Genomic DNA, 23,061 nt, shown 5'->3' with positions numbered 1-23,061 from the left:
ACTCAAGACTTCTGCAGCAATGGACGAGATCTACATGAATGATGACATTTTCCATTCTACTTTGTCATCTTCCAAGAAACAGGAAAGCAAATTAAAATCATGCAGGAGCTCACAGAAAGAGGTAGAAAATATCTATATGAATTTTGGAGACTCAAGTGTTTGTCCTCCTGCTACTGCCAATCAGACCAAAATTACACCAAACAAGGTGAGCAGCTCTTCACTAGAAGAAAGAAAACAAAGGCAATGGGATAACAGAGAGGCAGGTAGGCAGCTTTTACTCTGTAACCCCAAATCTTTTCTCTTTTCGAATCAAAGAGTTATATTTTTACTTTCAATTAACATCCCAAATTAATTTCAATGTTTGTAAAGCTTGGGCAGCACAGTGGTGCAGTGGTTAGCAATGCTTTCTCACAGCTCTGGTCTGGTCACTCTACAGTATATGGTATTTGCTCATTCTAGCTGTTATTTTATGTGTTTTTATCCAAATAATCTGTTTATCCTACTAAATCCCAAAGACAATAATTGGGTTAATTGGTGACACTTAATGTGATCAAATGTGACAGTGCGTTGCTAGAAAATGTTAGCTTGATTGGGTTTAGATGACTACAACCCAAAAATAGAATTAGTGAGATTAAAAGTGTATATAAATGTGTAACAGTTAGTAATTCCGTCTGTCTAGCAAGTGTGCTTGTTATACTCATGCAATATGGAGAAACTATATGAAATTACAAAATGAAAAAAATAGAAATTATAATTAATCTGTCTTTATTTTCTACATTGAAAGCCATACAGAATTATTTTACAAAGCAATTCATGAGATGAAAAAGTGCATTGATGACTTAAATCATGGTAGACCAAGTAGATTTTGCTTCCGGACTGTGGATACAAGGGCGCGTTCCATTTCCCTCAAACCCAACACAACAGACACAGGGCAAAAGTTAAAACACAAAAGAGCCTTTTTATTGTGAGGAAAACTCTTCACAAAGTGTTTCCCACCATCACAGCCACAAGTACAATACAATGACTCTTATTTTGTTCTTTTCTGGTCTTTTCTCCACCACTCAACCCTGCAAGCTTTGTCCTCCACCTCCCAACTCTGGCTCGTTCCTGTGAGGCTGGCAATTCCTTTTATAATGGCCAACCCAGAAGTGCTTCTGCTCTTCCCACCACATGATCTGCAAGCATTTCCGGGTGAGGTGGAAACTTTACTCCATACGGCAGAAAGCAAAGACAAAACAGGAGTAGTTTAGGGTTAGTTCTGTGAATGTCCTTGAGTGGCACAGCCAGAGTCCTGATTGAACCCAATCAAACATCTCTAGAAAGACGTGAAAATGACCATCCACCAACAGTCTCCATCCATTCTAATAGAGTGTGGCGGGACACCCCTTCTACTTATGTTCCAGGGGAGTAACCATGGTACTTCTCAGTACCTCCCCCGGGATGCTTGATGGCAGCCTCCCTGGCTGATGATGGTGCCTCAGTTTTCCACAGGGCTCCATGGGAGATGGAGTTCTCCATAGCCCTGTTGGGATCTGGGGCGGCCACCAAGGGGTGCTGCATGGGTCCCTGAGCCGGCGTGGATGACTCTGCGTCCACGCCCGGAAGTGCAATCGGAAACAGGTGATCAAGCACCTGGAGCACTTCCGGGTGGGCTATAAAAGGGGCCAGTAAACACCACTCAGGAGCCAGAATCGGGAGGTGGAGGACGAAGATAGACTGGAGGAGTGGTGGTTCCAGAAGGAAGTGTTTTGTGTGCTTATTTGGACTGTGTTGTGCCTGTGGGATTCACGGGGAAGATGTGCCCCACAGATGAAGAAAAATAAAGTCTTTGTGTGTTTTACATGTGCCACAGTGTGAGTCTGTGCCGGGTCGGGCACAATATAGCACCTTATATCACAAGAAATAAAGAGGATCTGTAGAGAAGAATTGCAGAAAATCCCCAAATCTAGGTGTGTTGTGTAAGACAAGAAGACTGCAGGTTAGATAGATAGATAGATAGATAGATAGATAGATAGATAGATAGATAGATAGATAGATAGATAGATAGATAGATAGATAGATAGATAGATAGATAGATAGATAGATAGATAGATAGATAGATAGATAGATAGATAGATAGATAGATAGATAGATAGATAGATAGATACTTTATTAATCCCAATGGGAAATTCACATTCACTGCCACAATTAAGTATTGAGTAAATGGTCTGAATACTTATGTCAATGTGATGCTGCAGTTTTTTATTTTAATAAAGTTGCAAAAATGTCTAAAATCCACAATTTTGCTTTGTCATTCTGGTGTATTAAGTGTTGCTTGATGAAGGAAAAAATAAAATAATTTTAGCACAAGGCTGCAACACAACAAAATGCATAATAAACTGAAGGAGCCTGAATATTTTCTGAACACACTGTATATATTAATAATTCAGGGATGTCAAACTCAGAATCTGGAGGACCTCAGTGGTCTGCAGATTTTCCTCCCAATCAATTACTTCTGCTATTTTTTTACTAGCTTTAAGTTTTACTCTGTTGGCCATGCTCTCTTTGTCAGGGGTGGGGGTTGATTTATTTTCAATCCTATTTTTGTAAAAATTGATCTATCTGTATGGAATGTTGTGTGATTACAATAAAATCAATAAATTTAAAAAAAAAATACTTGACTTTATTTAATTTGCATTTTAAGGTTTAGAACCCTTAAATTGTTTTGTTTACAAGCCATATTTTAAGAACAACACCTGGTTTATCTGGCCACCTTACAATCCATCCATCCATTTTCCAACCCGCGGAATCCGAACACAGGGTCACGGGGGTCTGCTGGAGCCAATCCCAGCCAACACAGGGCACAAGGCAGGAAACAATCCTGGGCAGGGTGCCAACCCACCACAGGACACACACAAACACACCCACACACCAAGCACACACTAGGGCCAATTTAGAATCGCCAATCCACCTAACCTGCATGTCTTTGGACTGTGGGAGGAAACCGGAGCCCCCGGAGGAAACCCACGCAGACACGGGGAGAACATGCAAACTCCACGCAGGGAGGACCCGGGAATCGAACCCAGGTCCCCAGATCTCCCAACTGCGAGGCAGCAGCGCTACCCACTGCGCCACCGTGCCGCCCATACCTTACAATATATTTCAATAAAATATCTGAAAGGAAAAAAACTGAGGTTCTGAGAAACACTGCTCTGCTCTTGTCCACAGAAGATTTGAATTGTGCTCACAGACAAAAAGAAAAAAAACTGAACTTTTGGAAATGTCTGGTGTAGCAAAATGAGTATGCTAACAAGCCATAGAATTAAATAACAAATTTAACAGCAAGAATTGGCTTCAAAAAAGGGGCTTTCCATAAAATTTGAGACCCGTGGAAATAGCCGGTCATCTATTGGTTCACTTTCACTCTGATGATTGTTTGGTTTTTGGGTAATGGAAAAAAAAAGGTTTCTAATTCTTGAAGTCTTGATTAAAATTAAGGTAAATAAGTCTTCAAACAGCAGCAGTAATTGGTTACTAAGTTTAAAAAATGACTGGAATGAAAACCTGCAGCCTCCTTGGCCCTTCATGGTCTTAGCTTATCACCCTGCTTAACATCATTGGACAAAGTAATTTCCAGGATCCAGTTGGGATCAATAACTATGTATGTGACAAATAAATAAATTAATTAAAGAATTATTTTTGTATATTTGCTCTTGGAATATTTTACACAAAATAACGCAGACCCAGTTTTTGCCAACTGTACATATTAATTCATTTAAATTATGACTCGTTCAGATAAACTCTGTGAAAGTTATTTCCTTCAAGGGTATGGCCTTTGTTAGACAAGCAAAACATCTTAACTCTAAAAAGCAGTTCCCAGAAGAAATGGGCAAATGACCCTGGGAACTGTTGTCACACACAAGTGATCACTTGTTCAGCATTTCCTGTGCAGCTATTCAGTTTTACTTTCTGTTTATAACTTTAGTCTCTTTACCAGATTCTGATGGAAGTTTTTCTTATTTTTTGTAACACTAAGACAGTCTGCACACTGTGGACGAAAAAGGCACACTGAAAAGCAGACAGATAATATTTTCTCAATTCTCTTTATTTATTTATTCGGAGTCGCAGTAAGTAGAGATTCAAAAGAGTATAACCTATTGCCACAAAGCTCAATTGAACCCCGATCAAAAGCCAGGAGGGGTTTTTTATACTTCAGCATCTCGAAGAAAAAAAGGAAAAGGAACATCCTTATCAAAACAGTAAAGTTAAACAATATGTCTGTTGAGCTAGGCATTATCTGTGTTTTGGAAGCTGAGCACAGGAGAGACGCCTTTGCATAAACTACATGTACAGTTCTGCAGCCTTGTGACCTTGTCCCTGAAACATTCACTCTGAGAAAAGGGAAAACAAGAAACAGCTTACATTTTATTCATCTGGACACTATTTCTCCTGAACCCTGGAATAACATATTTTTGTTAATTCATAAGCCAAAGCGTCTCTCACTGGCAAGTTACAAAATAGTTATAGTAAAAATTCTAATTTACTAAACACAAAGAAATACATGGTGCTGAGGAGAACATTCTTCTTCTACATTCCCCCCTTTTTTTTTTTTTTTTTTTATGGGTTACACAGGAGTAACAAGGGAGAGAGTAGGAGAAGGGGAAGGAGTGGAAGGAAAGGAGGAAGAAATGGGAAGCATGCATTCTTCGTGTAACAGATAAGCCTTGGGCACGGAGGCAGTGAAATACTGGGACACAATAGATCTAATTAAGGGGACTATACAGCAGGCCACAAGCAACAGAATGATAAAAGCAACGGCGAGTGAAATAAAAACTGACCTGAGCCATTGGCCCCAGGATCCAAAAGTAGACATAAACCATTGATCCCAGGGGTTAGAAATGCCAGAATTGGTAGCTAATTCATTTGAAAGGGCAGTTAAACCTGTCAAAGCACGGGTGATAGATCCATCGGGAGCCGTATTATTAGGGATGTAAGTGCAGCACGCATCACCAAACATAGCACATACACCCCCCTTTTCAGCAAGGAGCATATCTAATGCTAATCGATTTTGCCAAGTCATAAGGGATGTTCTATCAAGCTGTTCATGTATCCCTTCAACAGCCTCTTTAGTAAAATTCAGGAAACGCTGTTGGTTGTAATATTAGTAATTAATCCAATCTACATTTTTATTTATTGTAATTTGGGGGAAAATAGACTCAAATCCGGCAGCAACTTGATCTCGCGCTTTAAATTTATCAGGGACTCCGCGAGGGACACCAATGGAATCAAAGTAAACGCCAGGGCCGTGAAGAGAGAATGTGGAGGGGTCAGCAGAGCGGGGTCGACGACGTCGGCCAGAGCTGGACGACACGCGAGGAGAATTCAAAGGGAGGAGCCGGAAAGGCATAACAAGTTGGGTTAATGCGCATGTGCCAGTCCTAATAGGGGGAAGAATATCAAGTAATTTTAATGTACTGCACATCCACCAAATATCAGCACGCGGAGTGGACTGTGTCAACAGGAAAAGTGATAATGTAGAATTAAATGAGGTGGAGTTAACCTGGAAAGTCTGGGAACAGAAGGAAGAAGGGATATGACCAACATCAGTACCTCGGAAGGGGGAACTATAATTACTAGAGAAGCAGGTATAATTGCCTTCATGAGACTGGAACATCGGGGGAGTCATTTGAGGAGTGGGGGGGAAGAGGAGAGAAAGTGTAATGCAGTTAGAGTCTTTTGGTGTGGATGGAGAGGTAAAAAGGGCAAGGAGACAAGGAAGACCAACAGGGTCAGAAATATTAGAAAGAGGGAAAGGGACAGTAGCCAAATGTGGCCTGGCCGTAGCACAGGCGTAGCAATCAGATTGATTTACTTGCTTAGCTGAATATAATACCCACTGCAACCAACGGTTCTGATCGCCATAGCCAGTTTCTATTGAAAAAGTGGATGAAAGGGTGGAAATATTCATAATCTTAACAGAAGAAAAGGCTGGACCAGAAGTTGGGGTGACAGGTGTGTGTGCAGGAGAATGAGAGGTGTTAGTAACAGGGTTGTCAATCTTAATTAGAAATCTCCGTAAAGGGTCTGTTCCAGATACATATGCCCCTAATATATAGGTTCCTGAGTCGTGTAGAGAGGGGCTCTTCAAAGTGATAATCAAGGGGTTACAATGGTTGTCGACACATTCATGAGATGCATGTCCTTTTATGATAGAAAATCGATTTTTCAAACCGTATTTTTGGGCCTCAAAAGGTTGATAACCCCAGTCCTCAGGTCCAGTATTAGCAAAAACCCATTGCCAGGTGTCACAGTTACTTCCCCAATAATACCTGGAAACAGTCATAGACACGTATTTGTCAGACCAGGTCCACTGGGCTTGTCGACCAGTCCCACAGTTGATAACAGAGCAAAAATCAACCTGCAGTGATGTGGTGATTCCTAGCGGGAAAGTCAAGGTGACCAGGGCAGTTGACAAGGGAATGGAAAAGCATAGGAGCACAGCAATCAAGGGTGCCATCTCTTGCAATGTGAGGCGTGAATCCAGGCGGGCAATCCTTCCACTTTCACTGCATGTGGTGTGGATAGAAGAACTTGGAACTGTCCTCTCCACCTCGGCTGATGCCAATGTTTCCTCCGAGTGTCACGGACGAGGATCCAAGTGCCTAAGGGAATCGGCGTGTCTTTAGATGGAAGATTAGTCCTCCAGGCCTGGTTAACCTGCTCGTGGACTTCTTTCAGAGAAGCTTGGAGACCTGAAAGACAAGAGAGAAGATCATTGTCCACAGTGTGCAGGTTAACGTTTCCCATAACCATACCCACAGGCATGGGTCGTCCGGTCAGAATTTCAAACGGCGACAGTCCTAATTGCCGGTGTGTTCTACCCCTCAATCCCATCAAGGCCAGAGGTAAAGCGTCCGGCCAGGATAAATTTGTCTGCTCACAGATTTTGGCTAATTTAGATTTTAGGGTGCCATTGCACCGTTCCACAATGCCTCCACTCTGGGGGTGGTATTTGCAATAATGATGCACATTTATCTGGAGCCAGGTGGTTAGTTCATTTATAATGGAATTCACAAAATGAGTGCCATTATCAGTTTGTAATTTCTGTGGTATGCCCCATCTAGGAATAATTTCTTTGATTAAAGCTTTGGCTACAGTTTTAGCATCAGCGTGTTTAGCAGGAAAAGCTTCTACCCATCGGGAGAACACATCAACAATTACTAAACAAAAACGGTAACCTTTAGACGGAGTTAGTTCAATGAAATCCATTTGAAGGTGTTCAAACGGACCCATTGGATTAGGTGTAACGGCGGGACTTACCTGGGTGCCTTTCCCTACATTAAACTTTTGACATAATGCACAGCGCCTGCAGAACTGCTCTGCATATGTAGAGAAGCCTACAGCTTCCCAGTGTTTTTCAACATCCTGAATCATGGCGTCCCTTCCAGCATGGTCTAGACCATGAGCGATTTGTGCCATACCTGGGAAAGAAGCCTTTGGGAGGAAAGGTTCGTTAGTTTGCCTATGGGTCCAGACTCCATCAGAGAGGGACCCTTCTTTGGATCATGTTCTTTTTTCTCTGTCCGTGGCTGCACTCTGTAAAGAAACAAGTTGATTATCAGGGTCCTGGTTATTTCTCTGTTGGAATAAAGAAATTGGTGTGTTATTATATGCAGCCTGTTTAGCAAAGTGATCAGCTAATTCGTTTCCTTTGCTGACAGGATCTTGTTTTCCTGTGTGAGCTTGACATTTAACGATCGCTAACTTTGATGGTTTAGTTATAGCTATTAAGAGGGATTCAATCAGTTTTTGATGTTGGATCGGTTTGCCAGCGCTGGTCTTAAATCCTCTTAATTTCCATAAGGCTCCATGATCATGGCAGACTCCAAAAGCATATCTGGAATCCGTATAGATTGTTATAATTTTCCCTTCGGACAACTGACATGCTCGGGTGATAGCTATCAATTCAGCTGCCTGCGTGCTTAAATTTGATGATATTCGGTTTGCTTCCAGCAGGTGGCCACCTTTCACTACTGCATAGCTGGTCGAGGGTGTTCCATTTTCCAATCGCAAAGAACATCCATCCACAAAAATTAATTCTCCAATATCTAACGGTGTTTCATGTAGGTCTAGTCTAGGCTTTACAACTTTAGCTATTTCATCATGACAGCCATGTGGCTCTCCGTCTTCTTCAGTTGGAAGAAGAGTGGCTGGATTTAAGGTAGAGCATCTTTCAACAGTGACATTGGACAAAGTATAGAGTACATTTTGATAGTGTATTGCTCTTGCAGTTGTGAGATGTGAGGTTTTAGCCTGTACTAAAATAGAATGAACAGCGTGAGGTACCTTTACTGTTAGGGGGCTCATGAGCACAATATCCGTACTAGCCAGTACAGTTTCAGTTGTAGCAGCCACAGCCCTAAGGCAAGGTGGAAGAGCTGTAGCTACAGGATCCAATTTTTTCGAAAAATAGGCTATTGGCCTTTGTTTGTCTGCATGTAGTTGCGTTAAAACTGCATTCATAAATCCCCCCTTTTCGTCCACGAACAGAGTGAATGGACGAGAATAGTCAGGCAGACCCAATGCAGGCGCGGACAAAAGAGCACTCTTTAAAGTGCAGAAAGCTTTCTCAGCTTGCACAGTCCATTGTACCTGGCCATAAAGAGGCAGGCCAGGGGTGTTTGCCAAATTTTGTAATGGCTGTGCCAGTTCAGTGTAATTTAGAACCCATTGCCGGCAGTATCCAAAAATGCCCAATACAGACATAACCTGTTGTTTTGTGACAGGTCTGGGAAGCTTCTGAACGGTGTTAATGCGATCGCTAGAGAGCGCTCTGGTACCACAAGAAATGTCATGACCTAGATATCTTACAGTTGTTTGAATTAACTGCAGTTTTGCCTTAGAAATTTTATGGCCATGTTCTGCTAAAAAAAATAACAAGTTTTCAGTGTCACGGGCGCAATCTTCTTTAGTTGAATTACATAATAGGATATCATCCACATATTGTATCAATACACTGTCTTTTTCTGGCCAAAAGCCTTCTAAATTTTGAGCAAGAGCTTGGCCATAAACACAAGGGGCTTCGGTATATCCCTGAGGCATGACGGTCCAGGTCCAGCGGCGGTTTTGAAAGGTAAAAGCAAACCAGAATTGAGAATCAGGGTGAACGGGAATAGAAAAGAAAGCGTTAGCAAGGTCAATAACAGAAAAGTACCGGGCAGACGGGGGTATCGTGGAAAGAATAGTGGAAGGATTAGGAACAATAGGTGTTCTAGGAAAAACCACAGAGTTAACTTGACGTAGATCTTGAACAAAACGCCATGAGCCGTCAGCCTTTTTTACAGGTAAAATGGGGGAGTTGACCGGAGAGTATGTAATTGGAATAATCGCTCCTCGCCTCACGAGATCAGAATGTACAGCGGCAATGCCAGCCTCTGCCTCTGGGGACAAAGGATACTGGGCACGGTACGGGCGGAAGGAAGATTTCGGGTGAATCACCAGGGGCTCACAATGGGCTATCCTACCAAAATCATTCTTCCCTTGGGACCAAAGGGAATCAGGGAGGGAAGAGAGCCAAGGGAGAGAGGTGGTTTGCAATGAAAAAACAGAAACGGAAGGACAGCACAGCACACGATGTACTAAAAAATCATTTTGAAGCACAACTTTAGTTATTAAATGATCCGAGGTATCAAAGATACCTGGAGCAACGTGCAGCCAGTCCGCTCTATTAAGACATTGCTCTACTCATTCCCCAATATCTACCCAGTGAGCGGTGCTAGATTTGGCCAGAGAAACATGGGGAACTGAACCACCTAGATAAAAAATGTTTTGTGAGCATGTGAGATGAACAGAGGCAGCAGCGTGTGCTGATGAAATAAAGATACAGGGAATGTGAAGGGTTTCGGGGCAGGTACCTGAAGAAAGGAAAGATTCTAGCCATGGGGTGTCCACCTCTGCAGGGAAATATTGGGCAGTACAATGGAGGGTGTCACGGACCTGGAAGAAGGGAAATAAACAGGAGGGAACAGAGTGAAGGGCGTCGAGGAGGATGTTATGTGAGGAAACATTCAAAGTCCAAGCTGCAAATGAAGGTTTGGGGCGGGGGGCGAGTTGGCACAGTAACTTGGGAGAGGAGCAGAAAAATCCCTGTGCCGTCATAGTAATGGATAGAGAAAATTTTGTCATGAGATCCCGTCCTAAGAGGTTAACTGGACAGAGCTGATTCAAAAGAAATCGGTGTGTCAGTGTGGAACCACTGGAATGTAACTGAACTCGAAGAGGTTTTGACACCAGCAAAACATGCGGTTGTCCAGAAGCAGTGAGTACAGTCACAGTGTCGTTTGAGGCAGGGACCTCCGTTAGCGAAAGGGTGGAGCACGTAGCTCCCGTGTCCACGAGAAAGATAATTTCAGTGCCATTTACTAACAGAGTCAATAATGGATCCGTTTCAGAGTTGTGAGTGAGCAAAGGCAACTGAAGAGAGTGGCTGGGGGTCCCTGCAAATTCCTAGGAATAAGGAATGTCTTCAGGTGCAGGCAACGGAGGAGGGGGACGGCGTCCATGCGGACAATCATGGCGGAAATGTCCAAGTTCACCACAACTGTAACAGGCATAATGTGCAGCATTTGAATCTGGAGGGGGAGGTGGCCAAGAAGGCGATCCACTTGAATTAGGTAGCATATATCCGCGACCTCGACCCCGTCCACGCCCTAGTCCCCGGAAAAATCCTCTTCGTCCCCGACCTCTGCCTGGGATGGCTCCACCTGTATAATAATTCATTTGTGCTGCAATCAGCTTAAGCTGTGTGTCTGACTCCTTTTGCTTTGTCTGCCGTTCGGCGTGCTCTGCATGTCGTTTCACTTCGTCAAAACTGGCACACTCCCAGCTAATACAAGAAGTGCGGACTTTATTCTGAATATCACTTCTCAGTCCTGAAACAAAAGGAGGAACTGAAGCTTTGATACGGTCGTCTGGATTGTCTAAACCAGAATGGTTCGTCATCAAATCCTGAACACGATGTGCCCATTCGTCTACCATTTCATCTTTCTTCTGTTTTGCAGTGGAGATAAGGGACCAGTCAGTGGCCTTTTTATATTTTTCCTCCATTAGCGTTTTCACGCGCTCCCATTGAACAAGGAAAGCTTCGTCATTGTTTTGTCCTCGAGGCAATGCCTCATTCCATTGCCAGGGTACTCCGTTGTGCTGTCCCCGATTAACAGTGGCCCAAGTGGTGCCCAGTTTTCTTTGTAGCACCTGGGTCCACTCTGCGGCACTGGGTTTATACATATCATCTAGCCGCTGTAGCTGGTCCACGAATGTTAACCCACCAACAACTTTGGGATCAGGCAATTCAGAAACAACGTCTTTCAGCTCTTGAATATCCCAGTTACGCTGTATCAGTACAGTAGTGGGATTATTAGCTCCTGCAGGAATTGTAGGATCATGTTGAGGATTTGGAATCTCAATTAAAGGGCATGAAAATAGAGGGTAGGGGGTTTTAGAGGGTCTAAATGGGGAGTGGAAAGATGGTGAGTGGATAAGGGTTCGACTTCTAGTGCGTTGTGAAACAGAAGATCTGGGATCATGAAACTCAACCCCCGCACCCATTGTGTTACTTTTGTCTTCCCCTGCATCAGTGTGTAAGGAAGGATCATAAATATATCCTTGATCAAAAAAGTCGAATCCCGAGGGATCGCTTTTTAATTCTAGAGCAGAGGGCGCTGGAGGAGGTGGGGGCTGCGGATGGCGTGTGGATGGTGCAGAAGCAAATACGGGAAATAACGAATCTTTTTTCTCGCTCTTTTTCCGCCTCTCATCCGGTTGTGGTCCTGAATCTGCTTGCACTTTCTGTAAAGCTATCAGTAATTCCTCTTTTTCTTTTCGTGTTTTAACTTCTGCAGCTAATAACTCATTTAGTTTCTGTATAGCCTCCAATGTGCGATCTTTAATTATTAGTTCCCATCTATCAAACATGTCCATTCGGTAGGGTCCTCCTTTGCAACAGCCCTGTGTATTTATGCACAATATCTTTCTAATTTCTTGTATTTCACATAAATTACATGTGCCTTCAATTGGCCATTTCCCACCGCTCTGTTTATTCCACCTCCTATATGCCTTTGTAAAATCCAACCCAGTTTTCTTTTCTATAAACTTTCTAGGGGACCCGCCCTTAAATCCCGCGGACGTGCTTGGAGCCTGGTGATTCTCCGAAAACAATCCTTCTAACATTAAGTTTTGAGGACCCTGGGGGACCTGTTTGACTGGCGTGCCATTACAATTTCCCATAGTAAGCAGCAGGCCTTCAACAGAGAGCAACTCAATCCCCGATTATTTCTCGTTCCACTTGTCGTCCCCGGAAAATCAACCAGTCGACAAGTGGAAACACAACCTCCCCTCTTCCAAAATGTCACACGTACTCTAACTGCCCCTTTCACCCCTATTCCTCTTAAATAGAGGAACGTGCCACTCGGTCCTTTCTACTCGAATTCTTAAGGGATGACTTACTAGCATTCACACTGTGCCGTCACTCTCTATGAATCCCTAAAACCCTTCTAGGTCGATACGGTATAATTCTCTATTCTTTCAGCATGCTTTTATTTTTTATTTTCTTTTATTATTATTTTCTTTTTTCTTTTCCCCGTATACTTCTATTTCTTCCAGCACACCAGTCAAACCAACGGGAATCCCCCAAATCTACTCACCGCGACTCCTTCTGCCTGCCTGGAAAAATCCCGTCCAGTTGCTTTTCGTTTCGGTCAGGAGGAGGTCAGCGACTCCCCACGCAGGAAAACGCCCAAGGTTGGCCAGTCCTAACTTTTACCGGAGCTGGTCCTCGATCCGCGGAAATCGGTCCACTTGGACGAACCCGCCCAGGGAGTCGTCTGCCCGTCTCCTGCCCCACGTTGGGCGCCAAAAACTGTGGACGAAAAAGGCACACTGAAAAGCAGACAGATAATATGTTCTCAATTCTCTTTATTTATTTATTTATTCGGAGTCGCAGTAAGTAGAGATTCAAAAGAGTATAACCTATTGCCGCAAAGCTCAATTGAACCCCGATCAAAAGCCAGGAGGGGTTTTTTTATACTTCAGCATCTCGAAGAAAAAAAGGAAAAGGAACATCCTTATCAAAACAGTAAAGTTAAACAATATGTCTGTTGAGCTAGGCATTATCTGTGTTTTGGAAGCTAAGCACAGGAGAGACGCCTTTGCATAACTACATGTACTTTCTGCAGCCTTGTGACCTTGTCCCTGAAACATTCACTCTGAGAAAAGGGAAAACAAGAAACAGCTTACATTTTATTAATCTGGACACTATTTCTCCTGAACCCTGGAATAACATATTTTTGTTAATTCATAAGCCAAAGCATCTCTCACTGGCAAGTTACAAAATAGTTATAGTAAAAATTCTAATTTACTAAACACAAAGAAATACATGGTGCTGAGGAGAACATTCTTCTTCTACAACACCAAATAAGAAATCACAACTGCAATGTACTAAATCTCTCTTGTGATTTGTACTCAATACATTCTGCTATGTTACCCAACAGCCAAGTGGCTTTTTCAGTTATTTCTACAAACTGAATGTGGGTAGTAATGAGTCAGTCCACTATGCTTCAGACCTCCTGTTGCAATGCATCATAAACCTTTACCAAAAAAAACCTTGAAGGTTTCTTAAATTTCTTCTGAACACCCTAGGATAATAGATATGTGTATTTAGGTAGTCATCTGGCTTTTAGAAGGGAAGTACCGATTAACACTAGAATCCCTGAAGCCTACGAAAAAACTCAAAATCCCAGCCCACCTTAAATCCCTTTGCACTTCTCCATCAGCGTCTTTTGTTTTGTAAATGGGTCTATCAGCACAAGCAGCAAGCAGGCTGCTATAGCATCCCCTGGCTTGACGGATCTCAACTCTCCAAGCTCAAGCCAAGGCTCCTTATCTGCACGTGAGGTGAGGGGCCTGGAGTTGTATAGCATAAATAATACAGTATATCATTATTTGGAATACATACATTTCATGTGTGTTCCATGTGTACAAAGGTCTGGGTAGGTGCATGCAGGATGAAAGGAAATGTGAGGCAAGAAATGCTAAACACATACATAAAGCAAAAACTTTTTCCATGTTACACTAATAATGACATAACGTGTATAGTGTGTGAAGACTTTAGTCCTAATATCAAATAAACACGTACACTTTAACTCAAGAATATAACCAAAGAAAAAAAAAACATTTGATTTATATGTTGCTGGCAATGAGTGAAAAACCCAAGCTCAAATGTCAATCGACAGGGACTTTATACATGTTCTTGAAAGGTGTAAAGGTAAGAACCATTGCCTTATAACCCAAAGGGTCCAGGTTTGAGACTGAGCCCTATGCGTTTTGAGTAGTAAGCTGCTATTATTATTAGTAGTAGTAGTATAATATAATTAAAACATACATTTGATTTGAGTTTGTAACACCCGGTGTAAATTTTGGCTATGTATAAAAGTTAGCGCTTGTTTTTTTATTATTCAGTTTTATTATCTCAGTGACATTCACATGGTAAAACAAACTTGCCTCTCCCTCTCTGAGTTGATGGCATTTATCTCCATTTTTTTCACAAGTGCAGCGATGACCACAGTGGGTGCTGTGGTTGATACCTGCTCAGAATTATTTGTTGTACCAGCAATCAAAGATACGATGTCCCGTGACTGCTATCAGACTGGACAAAGGCAGGACCGTAACAACAGACAGCTTCTTCACAGTGCTTTCCCTGGCTAATAGACTGCTGAACTGCAGCGCAACTCTGCTTGGCACCATAAGTAAAATGGGACTTCCACCTGCAGCTAAAGTCACTTTGGTACACGAGCAATTCTCCACGCTAATGTTTACATCTGGCAGTGTCATGCTGATGATGTATGTGCCCAAAAAGAAGAAGCATTTGATTTTAGTCTGTAACAGCTGGTGTAAAGTTTTGCTACCTATAAAAGACATTGTGAAGGGATTTAAGCAAACACATAAATGCTGGTGAATCATGTCCTCTGGGTATCCTGTTGTCACTTGAATTTTTTGTTATTCAGTTTTATTCTTGAATAAAAGCACACTTCTTTCGTTATACCATTGCAAAAGTGTTTATTTTATATTCCATTAACCATCTGAATGAGATCGAATCTGTTTCTGCCTCTCTCGCGCACGCATACACATTCATACATCAAAACGTCACTATTTGAAAACACAATGGTAAAATTTCTTGTAGACTGTGGAAACAGGATCAGGAAGCTTGAATTCATTGAGGCTTGTCCCCCAGGTTTCACAGCAGGTACTCACCTCTCTCAAACTGAAAAGTAAAGTTTTTTTTTTCCCCCGGACACTTTTATTCATTCACTGGCTGCTACCAAATAAACATAATACACACAAATGGAGCCTTTACTCCTTCTTGTTTGAATCAAAAGCATAGCACTCTGAGTTATACTATTAAAAGAGTAGGCTTACATAATACACACAGTCGCATACAACTCCATACAAAAGACATTACCTTTAAAACTCAAATACGACACATTTGGGTTTCATTTTTAGCTCATGGTAAAACATGCCTTATTAAATCCATTCCAGAAGAGGAATTTCATTTACTATACTGGTTGATCTGGCCTACCGCCCACAACTAGGATCAACATTATATACTCGAAGGCTGTCCCATCCAGCATTGGCTGCTACAGCTCTGTGATGTCACACAGTAGAGCATCATGGGGCACTGGGAAAAAAAGTTTGTCTAAGCCAGCTACATGAAAAATGTTCAAGAAAATATTCAGTGAACAATGTCACGAGTAAACCAAGTAAATCTGGTACCAAAAAATCTTCTCAAGTCATTCACTTGTTTACTCAAAACATCCCAAACACACACATTTTACTAAAATATGCTTAAATAAACTACTTCAAAAAAACCTTGCAAATGTTCTCATTTTTTGTAGAATGTTGCTTCAACTGAAATTTCCCTGGGACATCCCACAAAACCCTGCCTTCCTTTGGCAGTAATGTTACAGCAAGTTGTGTTGAAAATGCTAGCATACACCATACTAGGGTCTTGTGTGAGTCTCCCTGTCTCTCACAATGAAATGTCCTCTGTTTTGGGCTTGACTGGGCTCTCCACTACAACTGTCTTTCATTGAAGATCTGCTTCTTCTCCTCATTTATTGGACAAAAAAATCCAGTCTTCAGTTCAAAGTGAAATCCCATGTGAATGGACTTCCTGGCGGCACGGTGGCATAGTGGTAGCACTGCTGCCTCGCAGTAAGGAGACCCGGGTTCGCTTCCCGGGTCCTCCCTGCGTGGAGTTTGCATGTACTCCCCATGTCTGTGTGGGTTTCCTCCGGGCGCTCTGGTTTCCTCCCACAGTCCAAAGACATGCAGGTTAGGTGGATTGGCGATTCTATATTGGCCCTAGTGTGTGCTGGGTGTGTTTGCGTGTGTCCTGCGGTGGGTTGGCACCCTGCCCGGGATTGGTTCCTGCCTTGTACCCTGTGTTGGCTGGGATTGGCTCCAGCAGACCCCCGTGACCCTGTATTCGGATTTAGCGGGTTGGAAAATGGATGGACTTCCTATTTGTCAGTCAGTCATTTTCCAACCCGTTATACCCTAACACAGGGTCACGGGGGTCTGCTGGAGCCAATCCCAGCCAACATAGGGAGCAAGGCAGGAACAAACCACAGGCAGGGTGCCAGCCCACTTCAGGGTACACACACACGCCAAGAACACACTAGGGACAATTTAGGATCACCAATGCACCTAACCTGCATGTCTTTGGACTGAGGGAAGAAAACTGGAGCACCTGGAGGAAACCCATGTAGATGGGGAGAACATGCAAACTCCACACAGGGAGGACCCGGGAAGCGAACCCTGGTCTCCTTACTGCGAGACAGCAGTGCTACCACTGCGACACCGTGCTGCCCAACTTCCTATTTGTGGACTACTTTAATTTTCCAGAGGCATTTTTTAACAATATTTTCACAAACATATGTGCATTTTGCATGTTGTCAGTATATGACTTGATGTCTTGACTCATAGATTATGCAACCTAATTTAAAGTTAGCTTTTTCTCATGGATGCTTTAATTATTTTTGCTGTTGTCCAATGTTGATCTCTATAGGCTCACATTTTATCTGGATGTTTGTTACCTCCATTTTTCTGAAAATGTGATATTATACATTTTTCTCAGTCATTACACAAGGAGCAAGTAACATAAAAATATTAATTTTGGGTGTAGTATCTCTTTAAGATCTAAGGCTGGTGTTAATAGAGAAATGGTGCCATGTACAAAATGGCCTATGAGCAAAAGTCTAAAACTGCAATGCATATGATTAGCAGTTCAATCCTCACAGTTGAATTTAGCGGACCCTCACTGATTCACACTACTTGCTACACAAAGTGTAAAAATATATATTCAATCAATTCTCTTATAGCTGTATTTTTATAAAGCAACCCGGGATAGTGTTAAACCATGGAAATGTGTCATAAGCAAAAAAATGAGGGGTATTTCTTAAACAAAATGGATTAACTTCTTGGTACAACAACTCGTCACATTTAACGGGTAAATGACATGCAGCCCTGCTGTTTGTAGCTCATGTGGTGTGTTTTGTTCTTTTCTTTTTGCAGACTTCTGTGGTCTGTTTGCTCGCTCTTGCTGTTGGCTGGTATCTTCTCTTACTCTGTTGCTGGTATTGCTGCTGTTTGCCTTTGGAATATTTTTTATACATGGTAAGTGCCACATGGTGAGTGAACCATTCAATGTTTTAAAATGGATGCATTTCTAAACTTTCTTGACCTCTGAGATCGTTGACTCATTTTTATCTCTTTCAAAAAGATCTCAGCATTCGAATGAGACACCAAATCTGTGTATAATAAGGGTAAATTAGGCTCTTACCTGCAACTCTAATTATAATAAATCCTTATATATCCTTATTATAATCCTTATATCCATATTTAAATCCTTAAATATGTCTTTAAAGGTCCTCAAGAGGATATAATAGTCAGGAGGCCTCTATATAAAAGGGATTCAGTTGGATTAGTACGATTATGATCAGAGCTAATGAAGGACTTTAAAATGTGACACTCAATTATAGCAGATCATCCATCCATCCATCCAATTTCCAACCCACTGAATCCGAACACAGGGTCACAGGAGCCAATCCCAGCCAACACAGGGCAGGGAACCAATCCTGGGCAGGGTGCCACCCCACCGTAGGACACACACAAACACACCCACACACCAAGCACACACTAGGGCCAATTTAGGATTGCCAATCCACCTAACCTGCATGTCTTTGGACTGTGAGAGGAAACCGGAGCGCCCGGAGGAAACCCACGCAGACACGGGGAGAACATGCAAACTCCCCGCAGGGTGGACCCGGGAAGCGAACCCAGGTCTCCTAACTGCGAGGCAGCAGCGCTACCACTGCGCCACCGTGCCGCCCTATAGCAGATCATTTTTTTTCCTATTATGGAAAGCAAACATTATAACAAAACACAACTGAATTGAACAAAATAGAGTAAGATATGGTATATAAACAATCCAAAAAGAGCTCCAAAATAAGGTTGCATAATCAGAGATGACAATGGCTTCATGTTTGCAAGATTTAATAGAGGGTTGTAAATTATCATCAATAAAAATGTATTTGATTCTTAAGTAACTATGATGTAATGACAAGAAGAAATTATATTCCCTCGAATTTGGGTACAAAATTTATATTATATACAAGAAACTATGTAATTGGTGTTGCAGTATCTCATGTTGTATTAGGCCTATTTAAGTTGGGATTTAACACGCAACTAAAATCTCCAGCTATTATAAGTTTATGAGTTCTCATACTGGGGACTAATTTGAATATTTTAAGCCTGAATTTCCTGTCAGCTGGATTTGGTGTATATTTGTTAGGCAGAATGAAATTAGATTAATGTAGGTTCTCTAAAACCATGCAATAATGTATGTGTCTTCACACTCCGGCACTACAAATTCTTATCAAACTTGGAATGAAAATTTGATTTTATATTATCTCAGCATTTAAAAAAGTGAGATGTGAGAACACTATTTTTCTTACATAAGGTCATTTTTGATGCCTTTTACATTCTGGCTTAATAAATGTTTTGAATGACCTATACTGTTTTCAAAGATTTATACGGTTTCTTCCTTCTCAGAAATGTTACTCATGCTGAATAATCCTTAAACCAATTTTTTTTTTTTGTTCTTTATTTCGTCTTATACGATTTCTCGTATTAGAAATTTGTTAGTTTTTGCATACCCCTTGGGGTCAGCCATTGTACAGTGCCCCTGGAGCGATTTCAGGTTAAGGGTCTTGCTCAAGGGCCCAGCAGAGTAGGATCTCTTTTGGCAGTGACGGGGATTTGAACCGGCAACCTTCTGGATACCAGCGCAGATCCTTAGCCTCAGAGCCACCACTCCACCCAATTGAGTATGAGATGATAGGAGAAAGATATTGGTAATTTAAATGTTATCTTTTTTCATAGCCAGTAAGACTATGGTTTTAAAAGACAAAAGTATTATGACTTGTTGTCTTGCCCCTTAACACCCAAATTCAGAATATGCAGATATATATGTATCTGTATCGGTCCTATTCCAAGGAGTGACATGTCATAGGAGTGACATAACAAAGGAGTTAAATCTCAGATATAAATTTTAAAGGAGTGACAACCATCCAACCATCCATCCATGTGGTAGGTGAGACGACAATGATTTTTTTGGCAAGCGTACTTTCAGTTGTGTGTGGTTTGTAACTCCATCGTTATGTCACTCCAATAAAATGTCACTCCTTTAATATGGTATTTATGTCACTCCTTTGTTATGTCACTCCTATGAAGTGTCACTCCTTTGATACAGACCCATATTAAATATATAGTATACAAACACAATTAGTATATATCAGTAAAAGCTGGGAGCATGTGTTACCAGTACAAAATAATATAATGTTTTTGATCTTATGATAATAATAATAATAATAATAGGAAGAAGAAGAAGAAAACAATAATAGTATATATATATATATATATATATATATATATTCTGTATATTCTAATTGTTCTGTTAATTTTATTATTTTATTCTTTTTATTATTGTTGGTTATTATTATTTTATTATTTTCTGTCTCCTCTCCCTCAAAATAGGCCATGCCTTAACACGGTGCTGGAGTGGTTCTTTATAGGTCTTCTCCTTCTGTTTAAGGTTCTTCTCTCACCTTTACTTTCTTGACATGGTTCTTTAGGCTTTTCCATCAGGATTATTAAAATACAGGATATTGACAATACATGAGACTGATGCCTAAGAATTTCACTTTACACTGTCCATAGGGGGCACAGTGGCGCAGTGATAGTGTTGCTGCCTCACAGTTAGGAGACCCGAGTTCGCTTCCTGAGTCCTCCCTGTGTGGAGTTTGCATGTTCTCCCTGTGTCTGTGTGGGTTTCCTTCGGGTGCTCCAGTTTCCTCCCACAGTCCAAAGACATGCAGGTTAAGTGCATTGGTGATCCTAAATTGTCCCGTGTGTATGTGTACCCTGCGGTGGGCTGGCGCCCTGCCTGGAATTTGTTCCTGCCTTGCACCCTGTGCTGTCTGGGTTTGGCTCCAGCAGACCCCCGTGACCCTGTGTTAGGATATAGCGGGTTGGACACTGACTGACTGACTGCCCATAGGACAATATTACTACTACTTAATAGTTTTCCAAATAATGACTCTTGCTGTGCTTCTAACTTTTTATTCATCTGCTAATTCATTCTATATATTTTTTGCCTTTTTTTTATGACTGGCAGCACATTCAGTACACTTCCAGTTATTTTCAGTGTTGTTAACTATTTGACAAACTGTTTAACTTAAATAATTTTGATTAATTAGTTTTATCAATGTCTTTGCATGCAACAGAAGTATCAAGAATGATCCCCTATTTAAAAATATCTAGCCAATAATGTTGTCCTGCAGTCAGATACAGAGTAATGAAAAAGGAGAGCTGGGGCTGAAATAGCTTATACAAACTAACAGTTCAACCAAAAGAAGAATAATGGAATGCCTAGGTCATCATATTTTATCACTTATGGGATGTAATTTAACAATCAGCCATCTTAATTTCTGTAGAGGTTTGGTCACAAGCAATGTCTGGGGTGATCAACTAAAACTTTAACATTACAATTTGTTTAATATGACTTGTCTATTCTTCTGTAAAGTGAGTCCATAATGAACATGTACTGTCCCTTACCACATGTACACCAAAGGTCCTCGATCACGGCTCTGGAGGGAAGTAGTGGTTGCAGATATTTATTTCAACTAGGTTCCTAATTAGAAGAATGGTCTTGCTGATAATGAAACTTGGTATTTATATTGCTTGTTAGTACTTTCATTCATCCAAGGCAAATTTTAAATACATTGTAGAGTTTCCTTTTCTGAGAAAGTTATCCCTTTGTTTTTTAACATATGACACTCCATGATGCACATTCAACATTATAAATGGGACCCAGTTAGCTGGAGAGCTGGTGGTTTCTTTGTTATTTGCATTTTCATTATTAGCCTTGGCTGGTTAAGAAAACAGGAAACAATTAAAAAATAAGAGCAGCTGCCTAAAGCTAAAACAGCCAATTAAGCATTCTGAATTGTAACAAGTGAGTCAATTAAAGTTAACCTTAAAAACATATTGTTTTACCATCAACAAATTGGGTTCTAATTAAGAAACCAGGCTCACCATAAGTGAGGATCCCTGCTGTACACCAAGACCTTGATCTCTTATGTTTTTTCTGTCATTTCCAGCTGAAAAAAAATTACACGATATGAAAAAGAAATATGCCAGCTTATCAGAAAATCGCTCCTTAGCAAATGAGGAGCTCAACCAGATGAGGAGTAACTTCAGCCATTTATCAACAAAGCACCTGACTCTTCAATTTAATTACAGCACACTTTTTGGTAAGAAAGGAATTGAAAATGTTAGCAGATAATATAATTGATGGTAAAAAATCAATTTTGTTCAATGTCAACTACAAGCTTCCTATTTTTCATGTTATATTGCTGTAGTATAAAGTAACTTACATCGAATCTTACCCAGAGTAATAATGGTTGGTTTAATATATCCATTTATTGGATTATGTTATAAATTACTTTAATTCTATGTATCAGCAATATTGTGTGATTGAAGAAATAAGATGAAGGTTAAAGTTAAGGTTTTTAAGACTGTGGTAAGACCAGCATTGATGCATGGAGCTGAAACATGGGCTGTAAAGGGAATACATGAGAAGAAGCTGGATGTGGACATGGATGTGTAGAGTTACCAAAAAGGGCAGAATAAGAAATTAAACAATCAGAGGTTCCTCAAAAGTGGGAGAGATAACTAAGAAAGTACTGGAAAATAGCTTGAAGTGGTATGGATATGTGATGAGGAGAAACAGTGAATATGTGGGCAAAAGAATGATAGGAATGGAAGTATCAGGGAAGAGGCCAAAGCGGAGATGGATGGATAAAGTGAAAGATGATCTGAAGGAAAAGGTCTTGACCAGCACGGAGATGCTATTTGGAGAAGGTTGATTAAGTACATTGACCCCACATAGAAATGGGAAAAGATGAAGAGGAAGAAAAAGAAGTTACAAATGACATTTACTTGAACCTTTTAGGATCCACCATCTTCCCTCTCATTCACACTCATTAACTCTGTCTTACTCCTACTGATTTTCATTTCCCTTCTCTCCAGTGTGTATCTCCACTTCTCCAGGTTCATGTAAACCTGCTGTCTACTCTCACTTCAAATCACAACAGCAAACATCATAGTCCACAGAGACTCCTGTCTAATATCATCTGTCAGCCTGTCCATCACCATTGCAAACAGGAAAGGGCACAGAGTCAATTTTTTGATGTAATCCCACTCTTACCTTGAACAAGGCAATCATTCCGACTGCACACCTCACCATAGTCATACTGTTCTCATACATATCCTGTAGCAACCTCACATACATATCTGCTATTCCCGACTTCCTCATACATTGCCATAACTCTTTTCAGGCACCCTGTCATATGCTTTCTCTAAGTCTACAAACACGCATTCCAGTTCCTTCTGACATTCTCTGTA

General features: G+C 41.3%; 1 protein-coding gene across 1 annotated transcript in view; it reads left to right on the top strand.

Annotated features, from left to right (window-relative positions):
• The window catches only part of LOC114649570 (C-type lectin domain family 4 member E-like), a 49,055-nt gene continuing 25,994 nt past the window's right edge, over positions 1-23,061 (top strand). The window contains exons 1-3 of the mRNA XM_028799062.2: positions 1-263; positions 17,608-17,709; positions 21,756-21,908. Of these exons, the coding sequence (XP_028654895.1) occupies positions 20-263; positions 17,608-17,709; positions 21,756-21,908 (499 nt within the window). The 5' untranslated portion in view covers positions 1-19. The remainder of the gene's footprint in view (positions 264-17,607; positions 17,710-21,755; positions 21,909-23,061) is intronic.

This window comes from Erpetoichthys calabaricus, chromosome 3, assembly GCF_900747795.2.
Source record: "Erpetoichthys calabaricus chromosome 3, fErpCal1.3, whole genome shotgun sequence".
Classification (NCBI taxonomy): domain Eukaryota; kingdom Metazoa; phylum Chordata; class Cladistia; order Polypteriformes; family Polypteridae; genus Erpetoichthys; species Erpetoichthys calabaricus.
This window is presented reverse-complemented; position numbering and strand designations above follow the sequence as displayed.